We start from the raw sequence: 13455 nt of genomic DNA, 5'->3' as shown, positions 1-13455 counted from the left end.
ATCGAACCCTGCACCTCGGCACTGTGTGGCCGAAGTGCTGACCAGCTGACCACCGGGTAGTGGCAATTTTTTATTTAATCAAATTTTGCGTGTTTGTGGACAATATTCTTCTCTGTGGTGTGTCAAAGGGTTTTTTTTCACTTTCTTACTTTTGTTTTTCACAGGGACTTTTACCATAGCTTACATAGGTTTTCAAAAATGTTAAAACAGCAAAAGATGTAATTAGTTGTTCAATTTCACACTTGATGGATGGGCAGGCACTCCAATGTACCACTCGCTTCCAATTAAAACTTTCAAATCTCAGCTCAGTCCTTCTCGTATGGAAGTTGCATAGTTTATCTTTGATGGTATGTTTTTTTTTTTTCAGTACTCATGAATGCCTTAATAAGAGGTTCAACCCAACTATTGTTTTATTTTTGGGGGATGTGTTTATGACTTCAGGTTTGTCATCCCTTAAATTCCTGCGGGCATTAAACAATCAGAAAATTGAAATGGTTTGTGCATCATGTGTCATTTTACAAATAACTAATGGAAAAATATTTCAGTATTGTCACACCTTACCGCCCAGCAATGCATAATTGATAACGGGGATTTGTTCCCCCCGTCCTAAGTGTGTGATTGTGACATAGGTTCAAGGCCCACCCCTTACTTTCTGTCAGCCAAGGTAAAATCATTGATAGTGACATACTGTATTCTATATTCTTTTTTTCAAGGGGCCAAAGCCGAAGATCCTCACTGATTTGGCATGATTTCTGTTTTGAGTTGTCTCCATTTATTCAATTTATAGAATTGAATATGCTTTTTTTAGTGCAGTTTCCCCGAACAGAAAGCAAGAAATTATCAAGTCTATCTATTCGTGTGACCTTTCAAGTGCACAGCCAAGCATCTGATTTGCAAATCTATTTTGTAAAAAGGAATGCTGGATGGGAAAGCCTCCAAGGATGAGTCCTGCAGGCTGGAATGCAATCAAGTCATCAGGTGTGGGTGGGGTCTGAGCCAAGCTGTCATATCTTTTATTTGGTCCAAAAAAAGAAAAGCAGCGCTGCTCCATTCAAGCACCCTCGACCCCTATTTTGGTTTGGTCGCTGTAATGGGCTTATGGGGAGTTTTGTTTGGGTTTTTTTTGTCAGGTGCAAGTCTTTGTACTGCTTTAAACAGCTTCAACACCACTAGCACCCCAAATGCAAGAGTGTGGACATGGACACCACTGCCAACGCAGCCAAAGTCAACAGATCATCAGTCAAATAGGACAGAGCCCAGCAAACGAGAGCCTTTCCCTGCCAGCCGCCGGCTCTGGATCCATCAGTTGAAGAGGCCCGCCGTTGAAGAGCGTGCAAAGATTCTGCAAACACAGCAAGCCAGTGAGCCGCAGCCCTCTTTCCAGGATCACGTTGTAAAGACCCTAATTCAAGGCCCGGATCTTGAGCCGCCCACTGAGGTGGATCCCAAGGTATTTTGAGAAATAATACTTTCCTTCCCCATGTACAACAGCTTGTCAAAGTGCAGTTTGAAGGTCATTGAATGGTGTTTTAGATGGTGGTTGACTTAAGGGAGTGGTTTCCTGTGCCAGCCGACAGCCTGGCGGTGCAATGTGGTGAGGGAGAGGTCATCATCGAGGTCAAGCGGAACTTCTTAGGTAACTGCTTATTTAATCTGGGTACACACATCATATTGGTTTGGAACATTTTTGTTTGTTTGGTTTTTTTTTTTGGGGGAGGGGGGGGGGGGACAAAAAAACACAACACGGCCACTCCACATTGCGTTGCAGCTCTCCTCCTCCAAGCCAGATGTCTGCCATAGTAGCAAGACTGACCTGTGAGAGGCAATGTGGTGCCACAGGGCATACAGACTGCTGAAAAATACAAAGATTAGTACCGTGGTTCTTAACCTTATTAGAGGTAGATATTTAAAAAAAACTAATTTATTCAAAACAGAAAAAAAACTAAATAAAATTTTAATAGACAAGTCTACTTTTTTTTTGTGTACGACGTACTATCACGACAGTCACACGTTGACTACTAAGCGAACTAAATTTCCCACAGCACTGATTGGACAAGCAATGTCATGTGATCATCTGCAGCCAGCGATGGCTAAGCAGGCGTGTCATAACTGACATGTTGAGTCACGTTTGTCTTACCCTCCGTGGCAAAGCCTCCATCGAACCCCTCAGACCGCTTCATCGAACCCCGGTTAATTGAGAACCACTGGATTAGTAGAAGAACAAAAAGTTAGCCCAACTGTGAACATATCTGAGAGAAGGTGGCGGGAAACTCTTGTTTTGACAGTGAATGTTAAAACGGCTTTTGCTCTTCTATTCATGTCTGGCAACAATGTGAAATTCGGCAAGCTTCCTCCTGGGCTCATGCTACATTTTCAAGTCAAAATTGAAGAGTCTGTGGATCAATCGACCTGTATTAACCACGCAGATTGTTGCACTTGAATTAGAAATATGAATCTAGTTTTATGTGACAATTTATCTTGGTTCTGAGTATTTTATGAACACAACTGGGAGAAATTATCACTTGTAACGCCCCTGCACGACAGGTGAATTTCAAAAGGCTATCTTGCTGATTTTTAATTGGAAGGGGTGATCCAGCTCAAATTAACGACAATTATGCTTGAATATGAGTAGAGGAGGCATCCTCACCGCATAATGTCCCCTGAGCAGGCTCAAATTGCAACATTGAAGAGACTGTGATGACAAGATTCTGTACCGCTTGTGGCAAATGGCCCAGACATCAAGCCTGGCGATCAATAGGTTGTCCTTTTTTTTTTTTTTTTTCTTTACTCTGAGAAATGGCCCTGTCTTTATAGCCACCCATGAAGAAAGCTGCACTTGCTTTGAGTGTTATTGACTGGAGCAGGACAAGAAATAGACTCAGGTAAATGGTGCCTGACTTGAACCTTGTTACTGTTTTTTTCTTCAAGGAAACGGTCAGCTGATTCATCCGAGTGATCTGACCTTAGGAGGCTGCAGCCTGCTAGACATAGCCGATGACATGCTACGATTCCAGACAGAGCTTCATGGCTGTGGCAGCACAAAGAAGGCAGTTTTTTAGGTTTTTGTTTTTTTGGGGGACGCTTTATTTCCTGTCTGTTCAAAGCTCCTGTACCTCTTCTTCATTAGATGACAGAAGAAGCCCTCGTCTACACCTTTTTGCTCACCTACGTTCCAACGCCAGTTGGCAGCACCTCAATTTTTAAGACGAACCCTTCAGAGGTGCTAATTGAATGCCACTATCCAAGGTGAAGCTTTTTATTTGGCACCATCCCCTCTCATCATACAAATATTCATAAAACAAACCCAAAATGCTGCCTGTATGAGCTCACGCTTTGCCCTTACTGTCAAAGGAGGCACCAGGTCAGCAGCGATTCCATTGCGTCTCATTGGCAGGAGTTTGCGTCCAGCCTGTTAACAGAGCAGCAGCTCCACTTCTCCCTGAGGCTCATGACAGGTGAGTGAAAAAACAAACCCTGAAAAGAAAAATGGTTTTGAATTGCAGTCAGGTGGCTAGCTAGCTATTATTCACTCGGGTGGGCCTCCACTCGAGGCCCAGTCCAGACCAAATATTGATGTTAAGAACCTTTTAAAGCTATCATCGGTTTCAGTTTTGATTGACACTGTCAAAGGTAATTTAACAATGTTGCTCATTGTGGTTGTAGTTTGCATTGGTGTACGCCTGCAAAGCAGCAAACTGCGTACTGCCTCTAATACTGCACAGGGTGTTTAAAAATAAATATCAAAATACAAAAAATTGTATTATCTGGGTAACTACCTGTCCTAGGCAAACAAAATTAGATATGCTTTTATGTTGAAAAATAAACAATTTATTAAGATGTCAATATCCATCCATTTTCCAATCCGCTTATGCTCATAAGGGTCGCGAGGGGTGCTGGAGCCTATCCCAGCCGTCTTTAGGCAGTAGGCGGGGGACACCCCTGAACCTGTAACCAGCCAATCGCAGACCACACAGAGACGAACAACCATCTCACAGTCACACCTAGGGACAAATTCGAGTGTTCAATCAGCCTGCCATGCATGTTTTTTTTTTTTTTTTTTTGGAACGTGGGAGGAAACCCACATGGGCCCGGGGAGAACATGCAAACTCCACGCAGGGAGGCCGGAGCTGGAATTGAACCCGGTACCTCTGCACTGTGAGGTCGACGCGCTAACCACTGGTCCACCGGGCTGCTCAAATGTCAACAATGTATTTAAACAAAAGTTTTAAACTGATTCAACAAAGCTTTACCAATGTTCAATATGCATATCATCAACCTGTGACATGATGCGCCTTTTCATTTCTACCTTCCTCTCTATTCAGTGTCCCAATCTACTTTCCCTTTGGTTTCTTTTCATTTGTGATCATTCGTTGTGGCAGCAGCAAACCCAGTTCGAATTCATTGAGAATCAACTCTTATTAAACTTCTGCAACTGGATTATGTATAAAAATTCCTGTAATGTATTTTGAAAATATCAGTCACAACTCTCTGTATGATGCAGTACAAACTACACCCACATTGATCTCTAAACAAACGGTGCTATGTAAGCATGTTTTTATAGTTTTTCAATCATCAGTCATTTGGATTAATTCATTTCCACACACAGTGGTGATGAATTTTGTGCCATGCGTACATAGCATACAGTGTCATAATTGTTGATGGTGGATGATTGTGAATGTCTGATCACGGATGTATCTGATGCATCTTGATCTTATTAGATTGTGCAAGTGCCCTCAAGATGACATCTCTTCTGTATTCGGATTGACTGATTAGAGGAGTGGCAGTTGCAGAGGTCCACCGGTGTTTACTTCGTGGGCGAGATGATGCAAATTGAAGCCTCGGCCCCCCAGGGCCATCACGTTCCGCTGAGGGTCTATGTTGACAGCTGCGTGGCCACGATGAGCGCCTCCCCAAATTCTCAGCCAGCGTATGTCTTTGTCGACAATCATGGGTGAGAAGTGCCAACGTTGGTTTGTCTGTAAAAGCGTCACAATTGTGACTTGCAATTCAGCATTTAGTCGATTGCCAGTGAATAACTGAAGTGTGACAGTCCGTTTTTATGGATCCCGCACCTGCTCGTTGCCTTCTAAGGTGTCTAATAGATGCGAAGCTGACGGGCGCCAAGTCATACTTCATGCAGAGAAGCAGTGAGAATAAACTTGCTTTCCAGTTGAAAGCCTTCACTTTTCACCAAGATGACAAGAATTGGGTAAGTGCTGGTTGCGTGAGCTTCCTTGTTGGAAACCCGAGACTACCCCAACGAGATATTTAAGCCCATTTTCCCTTCAGGTGATGAGAGAAACTTGATATCGTGGAAGCGGCCTATTATCTTTTTGTCTTTCATGAGGCGGACAATGTTTTGGCTGGAGCCCTCAATACCCGGAGGGGGATTACTTTGCTTGAAATACTATGTTGAGTGAGAATTGGAATAAATAAATGCAGACATTGTCTGCCAGCACATTGAGTTACAATACAGGGCTCTATCAAACCTTTTAAAAAAATGTTAAATTTTGACTGACACTGACATGGAGGTATTCATTTAAAAATATTTATTGGGGGGATTGGGCTCCAACAATGCTGCTTTTTTTTCTCTTTCCCCTCAGAAGTACTTAGAGTACCGCTACTTGATAACAAAATTACATCTTGCAATTGTAACAGGTGTTTTATTTTTAATCAAATATTGGTCAAAAACAACCTTCTTGAGCATGGCCTATTTTTAACACAAATGGCACGTTTTAGAGGAACGACTGCTCGTTACTAACATCCGGCTGCTTGTTTTTCCGAACAGTCTTGCCACACCTTTAACTTAAATGTAGCCTGTCACACAAGACGTAGCAGTTATGCGATGTCTAAGTTTGAAGAGACAAAGTAGGAATACGGCTACCGCGTTACCACTTTCCCATACTGTTCACATTTTGGCACCATGAGAACACCTGACAGTTGATAAACCCTGCCGCACCACTGTGAGAACACAAAAAGGAGATTTGCAGAGGGAAGTGGTCCCAGAGCGGCAACGACAGCTTGTCGGAGGCAGGAATCGCAAAAAGGCATAGAAGTGGATGCCCTAGGAGTTATTCATGGACCACACATCTGTTGTGAATTCTGCTCCTTTTCTTGTTAGAGAACCACAAGGTGTGTGGGTGGGTGGTGGGTGGGGTTACAGAAACGGGATGAGCATTGAAATAGCTCAGGGCAAATGCAGTTCAGCTTATAATGCATTTTTAGGCTCCTCTTGAAATTTCACACAAATATCCCTAACTTTGTGTCACGAGTGTATTACCAAAGGAATAAACTTTCTCTGCAGTATTAGTAAAGCATCCGTCATGTGCAACATCTCACGTTTATTCCGCTCCCTCGTAGCTTTACATCACATGTCTTCTGAAAGCAACGACAGTCTCTGCTCCAGTCAACTCGCAGCACAAAGCCTGTTCATTTTTAGCTGAAGCCAAAAGGTTAGTGCGAACAAAGGCAATTCCTTGAAGCAATGTCTTGTTGTCTAGCTCATGTTGTGAGATTTATTTATTTTTTAATGTTGTATAAATATTCACCTGGGGGCAGGTGGGTGGCCTCAGGTGGGGACAACAAGGTGTGTAGCTGCTGTGAAAGCAGCTGCAGTGAAAAGAGACGGAAAAGGGACCTTGGAGAGGATGCTGGTATGTTGACAGAAACGCAGCATGGGGAAATTCCACTTCCCACTTTTGGTTGAATGCGCTGATGTGCTTGTTACCCTTCCGTTTTTGGAGCAGCAGGTCTACTTCACCATGTGCAGTGGGAGGGGACAGCGCATCTAGGCCGTATCCAAGTGGAGGCGGACAACGTGACGCAGCCAGAAACCTGTTCTTCTCTTCAGATGCCAGAAGTCGCACGAGCTGGTAGAAAGCCACAGCATGGACATTATTTACATTGACTTCATTCTTAGCCATGTTGCTCTTCATCCTCTCTCCTTAGCTTCCTCCCGATCTTTAGCCACGCTATGTACAGTGGGAACAGTGCTGGCGGGGCTACTGCTTGCTGTCATTGGTGCTGCCATCTGCAGCAGAGCACACAAACCCACTGTAAAGGTTTGTATCTAACCGAGGAAAATAAAGGATTGTGCCAAAGCCTCAGCTTCTTTTTAATCCTCCAACTGAGGTCCACAATTGTAAATGATAATTCTACTGAACATATGGAGTACAAAGGTGGATGCTCGGTTCCTTTTGCAGTATTATGAGCAGATTGGGTTTAAAAGGGGTTATGGCCAACCTTGCGGAAAATGGCTTGGCTATAAAAATCTGTGCAGCCTTTCCCAAGGAAGGTTATTGCTTCATCAATCTGCAGTGGGTTGGCGCTGCATATGGATAAACGCAGGACTTAAAGTTCCATACTAATGAAAGATAAGAGATCAAGTGTGCACGGTGTGCTCACTTCAGACCTCAACCAGGAAAACAACCCCATGAGCAAAATGGAAATGTAGCACCACTAGTTCCACGCTGCGAAGAAAGAGAAAAAACAAAACAACTCAATGCGATGCCTATAACAACGGTCATATTTTAGCTTCTCCCTGTAATCCCCCCCACTGGCCCAGCAGCCCCCTCTAGCATTCTGCCAGTGGATGAGTCCTCACAAAATGGGGCTCATCATGAGCTGTTGCTCATGAGCCCGAGAAGATGAATCGACATAATTAAAAAGACCATAAAAACGAAGCGGAGGCTTTTATTACAGTAATATGTGGAGGCCTGATTTAATGGGGTGTTTGCTCCTATGTGCACAGCCGACGGATGCGTTGCTTTACTGCCCGGGTAACACTGACCCCCACCACCCACTGCCTACACACCAGAGGCTCGTAAAAAGCAATATCTAATGATGCACCAGCAAGGAGGCATGACAGACTCCAAGACACAGGGAAGAAAACCCGTAGGCCTTTCACTGAAAAGAATCAATGATGAGGTGGGACTTTGTTTTTTTTTTCAATATGTGATGGCTCGTTAATGAGGCAATATAAGAAAATACTTGAGCTGTAATCTTCGCACAATGTTCACGAAATGGCCTCCTGTAATGTTCAATTTTTCCTCCATCACACTATGTATTTGGTTATGGCACATACAAAACTCGGGGACAGTTTTAAGAGGAATCAGCCAAGCATAAGCTGGTGTCTTATTTTTCGGGCTGCGGATCCATGTAAACAGTGTCAGGACCCAAGTTGATAAAGTGGCAGAGGTTACTGAACTCCTGCGCCCTTTGTTCTACCCACTGATAGGATACTGAAAGGCCCCAACATAAGTGGTGCTTGTTCATGCATTTGTACGCTTTTGCACACGCTATCATGAGTCATGGTGAGTGTGAGACCAGTGGAGAATTTTGTATTGGTGGTCGGCAAATCTCGGTGGGACAGGAGAATATCAATATCTGTATTCATTAATGGACCCGAGAGCTTCTTGTTTACTTTAAACTTACCTTATCGCAGACGTGTTTGACGTCATGCATGCTCTGATCATGATGTCAAGTCAACTTAATTGTCAAATGTGCTCTATGTGCAACATACAGCACAGATGAAATTTCTTTCCTCTCAACCACAGGAGAGAGAGGAGCCGCTGCGGGTACCCGCGCCGCTATCAACAGAACAGTTAACATAAAATGACAAACTAATACAACACAACACATAAGACACAGACAGTCATACAATTTTCACCACTTTTCCTGCATACACTTTGTTGTTTGAAGCAGTTATAGATGAAAGAGGAGAGATTCAAAGTGTCCTTTCACTAGTGGATCAAAGACGTCATGCTGAAAATGTTCACACATCTGCTACAAGCTAAGTTTGGAAGCAAACAAGAAGCTGTAGTGTCCATTGTTGAAAAGAGATTGGCTCACATCTCCTGTCCCATGTAAATCCGCTTCAATTCCAAGCGGCGACTCCCAGTTTCACGTTGAACAAAATGGGGGCTGTGAAAAATGCTGCACATTACAGGTGCAAAAAACACAAGCGCCCCGGGGCTGTCCAGCACCGACAGTTCAATGGTGCAGAAATTCCTCCCAATTAAAATCAGTGCTGGTACACGCGTGCTGCCGAGAAGGCGCAACCAAGTAGCACAGATTCTTCTCCTTTGATGAATGCCATGGCCAAAAAATGCTGAAAACAATCCACATCAGGTCCATATGACGTAACAACAAACACCATGTGACGAAACAAACCACAAAAACAACAAAAGAGCACTTGCTGCCTACTCGGGCGCCATCTTGGGGAAAAAAAAAACAGGGAACTTTAAACAATAGCCGCTTCAAACAAGGCGCATGCAGGATTAGTTTTTATAATTGAATTATTGTCGATGTTTTATGTTATACAATGTGTTCTGGTGTGTTTTAAGTTACATTATTGTCTAAAGTGCTTTGTTCCAGCTGCAGCTGTTGTGAAAGCCCTATCTAAATAAAGATGTCGATATGATGTACATGGAGTTTTTCTCCTCTACTGGGGTTGATATTCAAAGTTTGAGAGACCCCACATGTCTGCAGACAGCTTCAGTATAGCTGATTGAAATGATCAAAATCGTTTTCCAGCTTCTGCGGCCCTTACTGATGAGCTGAGCACTTGATTTAGGTGTTCAGGTGTTGCAGCCAGGAGGGATGGGAAGGGGGCAGGACAGTGGCCCTTGGAACAAGATAGAATACCCCTTGGTCCAGGGTGTTCAAACTGCCTGCGCAAACTAGTTTCAAGTGTGTCCTAATAAATGGCAGAGAAAATGCCAACGCAATACAAACAGAAAATGCAAGGCGTAAACTCAAAGACAAAGACTGAAATGTTACAATTGACCTCAGGGTGAAATGTAATACCATGATAATGACCTATTGAACGCTTTTTGTTCAAAACACTGAAAATTGCTGTGGTTCTGCAGCGTATAGGACTTATTGTATAATATACGAACAGGAGGATAACATTGTACAAAAAGTGCCATTTTGCACTAGCTACAGCAAACTTTTATTGGAAAAGCCTATTTTCCATGTCACCTCTTCTGCTCAACTCTCTTCGTTATGGCCGCTGTTTCTACACCACTAATGGGCATGGATTGGCTTTGTGCCTTTAGGCTGTGTGTGGATGATACAAACTCCTGGCCATGTCTCTTTTGCTACATACCCCTGCACGGGGCGCTATGCCTGTCAAACAAGCTCGCTACCAGCGATCCGTATGGCCTGCTCTCCAAGTTGCCTGACCTAAGCACACCCACGTTCTCGGCAGCTGTGTCGAAGCACGGCGTGGAGCACCACATCACCACTGCAGGGCAGGCGGTCTATGCTCACGCTCTGCGCCTTGACACAAACAAGCTTGCTGTTGCCAAGGAAGACTTAGCTACCAGAGAATGCCTCTGTTCACAATTCCTTTTTGTTGAAGGGACTTTCTGTTGATTGCCGAAAAACCTTTGCGCTAAAGGAAGGCCAAGTCAGTGTTTCTTCAGTGGAGATCGCGGCTTTTTTGAGTGACTTGCTTCATAATAAGTGGAGCAGCAGTTCGGTAGGTAGTCATAGTCGAAGCTTGCTCGATACTTGGGGCAGAGGCTTGAAGCGCAAGCTTGCTTAGTTGGTCGAGTTGGTGTCTGAATAATAAGTTGATTGTGAAGATTCAGACTGATGTTTCTCAACTCTGGCTGCATTGTTTGTTTATGCAGTAAAAATCACAATTGTACTGATGCATTCAAGTCAACTTTATCTTGTGGGATCCTTGACCGGGCCGGGGAGCCTTATTTTGAAGGTTCCCCAATCTGGTCAGCTGTTTTTTTAGACACGTCACAAGGAAGTAGTGACAGCTCGGATGAAGGCTGAAGTGACAGCCGAAACTGCCACCTAGGTAAGTTTCTTCCCTCACAAAAAAAAAAAATGGACCATTGTCTGACAAAAAGAAACCTCAGATGCCATCAAAAGGTCCAGGTTGTCAATCGTAAAAGGTGAACCTGTTCAACATTAATGAATGCAAATCTTTAAGTGGGCAGCCAACACAGAGTTCAGCCGGGCCACTGAATGTAATCGTGACGTGAAATGGAACGACAGCAAGTTAGAGGGCCTGACAACCTCCTGATCAGAGTAGGCCACTCGTGGAGAGATTACGTGGGTGCGGTGCTGTCCGCATTGCTCGACTAAACACACATTCACATGTTTCACACACGACTAGACTTGCAGGATGCCGCCCCCTTTATTGAACTGCACTGACAAATATCGAAAGGTGTAAAATTAAAACCGTGTAAGCACACAGTGTAATTCAGGGCTTTTTAGAAGCTATCGCGTTCTACTCAAGTGTGGAGCATGCATGTGCACGCAGACACGCACGTGACCTCTGCTCTGCCCATAATTAACTCTCTTAATTAAGAGAGGGGGATTTTGCTAACGAAGGGAGTGGATTTAATTAGCCCAGTCCTCACACAGGCAGGCGTGCACGCCGCACAGCATCACAGCCGCACCAACACGTGCACACAAAACAATTAAGCCTCTCTTACGGTGGCTAATGGCTGCAGTGACTCAGAGCCTTTTCTCATTAAGACTATCAATAATATGCTGATTATATGCATTCGCCAGTCTCCTTAATCAGTGTACAGAGGCACCAGTGGGTGTCTCCAGAATTTCTGAGCTTTCTCGTTTTATCTGCTGTAAAAGATGTTGAAATTGTTTGGCTGAAGAGGCTAGAAGACTTTGCCATGTTTTTAAGGCAGCAGCTCTGTTATCACGGTGCCCATGTGTGTCTTTCCCCGGGAGGACGCTGTACTGCAAAGGGCTTTATGGGCTGAGGTGATAAAATGACTCTAGTGCAGTCGGACTGTGTTCCTCTGTGCTCAGGCGCGTGTTTTCCTCACACAGAGGAAGTTAAAATAGACAGGCGTCTGTCACATGCAGGAAAAGAAAAGGCCTGTGCTTTGACCTTCAGTCTTTTCCTGTTGTAACTGACACTGCGGTCCTTCCCAGAAGAGGGAAGAGGAAAGCGGTGGCTGGACCTACAGGGCTGCTGCACCTCAGGATCTCCCACCCCTTACCGCCTTTTCACACATCCCTGATGTGGACCACCACGCCCCCTCTGATCTTCAGAGTTTTCGAGTTGACTCCATTGTTGGACTTGTTTTTCACGCTGGGGCGGTAGTAACAACCAATGGAGACGTTTCAATAGGACGGCACGTGTTGAATTATCGACTTGTGCTCCCTAATATGTCATAAAGTGCTTCTTTGGAGGCCTTCACTCCCCTTGGCGCCAGCACAGCTGTGCCAACAGCACTGTGCGGTGCCTCACTGACCCAAACACCAAACATGCAAGACAATAATTACAAACAGACAATAATAACAAAATAACAAACAAATCAACATACTGGGGAGCATCTGAACCAGCCAGTTTACACGGATGTTATATACTACAGAACAGATGTCTTGTTGGCCAGAAATAACACTCACTCCCTCCCAGAATGAACCCACCACCTTCCTTTAAACCACCAGGAAGATAAACCACAACAAAAGGCACCTCTTCCGTTTATTTCTGCCTTAGATGTTTTTTTTTCTGCAAACAATGGATGAAAATAATCGGATCTTTCTGTTTGATGTGGATTTTGTTTTTCCACATGCTAGAATGGGAACGTGCGAAATAACGTTTGATCTTAACACCCAGGTGCTTGAGTCTGCTTGAAAGAGGAAGAAGTTCACAGACACAACTTCAGAGAATTCTCCTATATGGACCCCACATTTTTAACCTCCAGGTTGTGACCTTTAATCTTGACTGGCATTTTGAAAGAGGATGGGCGTGCCCCACACAAATATATCATTATCATTCAAAGTGTGTCAGCACTATCAGCATTGAATAAATAAATCTCCCACTTATCTCACGGCACAAAACTGAATAAGCCCTCCCACTGGATCTTGATAAAGGAAGCTGTCACCGCCTCTATTTTGGTTTGCATTTGCCTCATACAGAGACAAAATCCTGTTTTTTCTCAACAATCCATCCTCTTGCTTTCAGTCCCCTACGAGTCCTTCCCTCCATGTGTGTGAGACCCATATTTTGTGTCCAGCCACAGCATCATCCTGTATACACGACCTTCCTCCTGTCACACTTTCCTGCTATGACATTTTGCACAAATGGGCCAGTTAGGAAGAAGGAAAATAAGATTTTGAACAATCATCTCTTGTTAAACCCTTCTTGTAAATATAGAACTTGTTTTACTGTATACTGATTTCGTGATGAAACCGACAAGGGATGCCAACGAGCCACCCAATTTATGAACCGCTTAACCTATTCATCATTGAGATGCTAAAATGCGAAGAAAAAAGAATAATATCGAATAACTCACAAGTAACAAGAAATGTACGGAACATTTACTGATGAAAATCAGGCAATGCTTTGATGTTGGGCCAATGGAATTATTCAAAACACACACACACACACACACACACACACACACACACACACACACACACACACACACAAACGCACCCACACAGTAATGTAACCTGGCC

At 44.0% G+C, this 13455-nt stretch overlaps 1 protein-coding gene across 4 annotated transcripts; it reads left to right on the top strand.

Moving 5' to 3' along the window:
* The first annotated feature begins 982 nt into the window (after positions 1 to 982).
* Positions 983 to 7092, top strand: LOC109520856 (zona pellucida sperm-binding protein 3-like). Of its 4 annotated transcripts, none has more exons than XM_019878389.1 (11): positions 983 to 1450; positions 1534 to 1636; positions 2929 to 3047; positions 3128 to 3246; positions 3352 to 3455; positions 4774 to 4951; positions 5092 to 5209; positions 6361 to 6452; positions 6559 to 6653; positions 6750 to 6872; positions 6949 to 7092. In XM_019878389.1, exons 1-11 carry the CDS (start codon positions 1091 to 1093, stop codon positions 7071 to 7073), a joined length of 1536 nt encoding a protein of 511 aa, XP_019733948.1. In that variant the 5' UTR covers positions 983 to 1090; the 3' UTR covers positions 7074 to 7092. The 4 variants fall into 4 exon arrangements, with proteins under 4 accessions (XP_019733948.1, XP_019733947.1, XP_019733946.1 ...); XM_019878388.1 differs by having other exon boundaries at positions 6747 to 6872; XM_019878387.1 differs by having other exon boundaries at positions 6744 to 6872.
* Positions 7093 to 13455: the final 6363 nt, after the last annotated feature.

The sequence above is a fragment of the Hippocampus comes genome, unplaced genomic scaffold (genome assembly GCF_001891065.2).
Source record: "Hippocampus comes isolate QL1 unplaced genomic scaffold, H_comes_QL1_v1.1 scaffold345, whole genome shotgun sequence".
NCBI classification, from domain to species: domain Eukaryota; kingdom Metazoa; phylum Chordata; class Actinopteri; order Syngnathiformes; family Syngnathidae; genus Hippocampus; species Hippocampus comes.
Note: the sequence above shows the minus strand (reverse complement) of the source record. Positions and strands in the feature narration are given on the sequence as shown.

Bases quoted from the DNA above. Each gene is read 5' to 3' on its own strand.
- LOC109520856 (XM_019878386.1), top strand. From the start codon at position 1,091: ATGGGCTTATGGGGAGTTTTGTTTGGGTTTTTTTTGTCAGGTGCAAGT. The intron at 3,456-4,773 runs GTGAGTGAAAAA...TTGACTGATTAG, and splicing joins CTCCCTGAGGCTCATGACAG to AGGAGTGGCAGTTGCAGAGG. The intron at 6,873-6,948 runs GTAGAAAGCCAC...CTCTCTCCTTAG, and splicing joins GCCAGAAGTCGCACGAGCTG to CTTCCTCCCGATCTTTAGCC.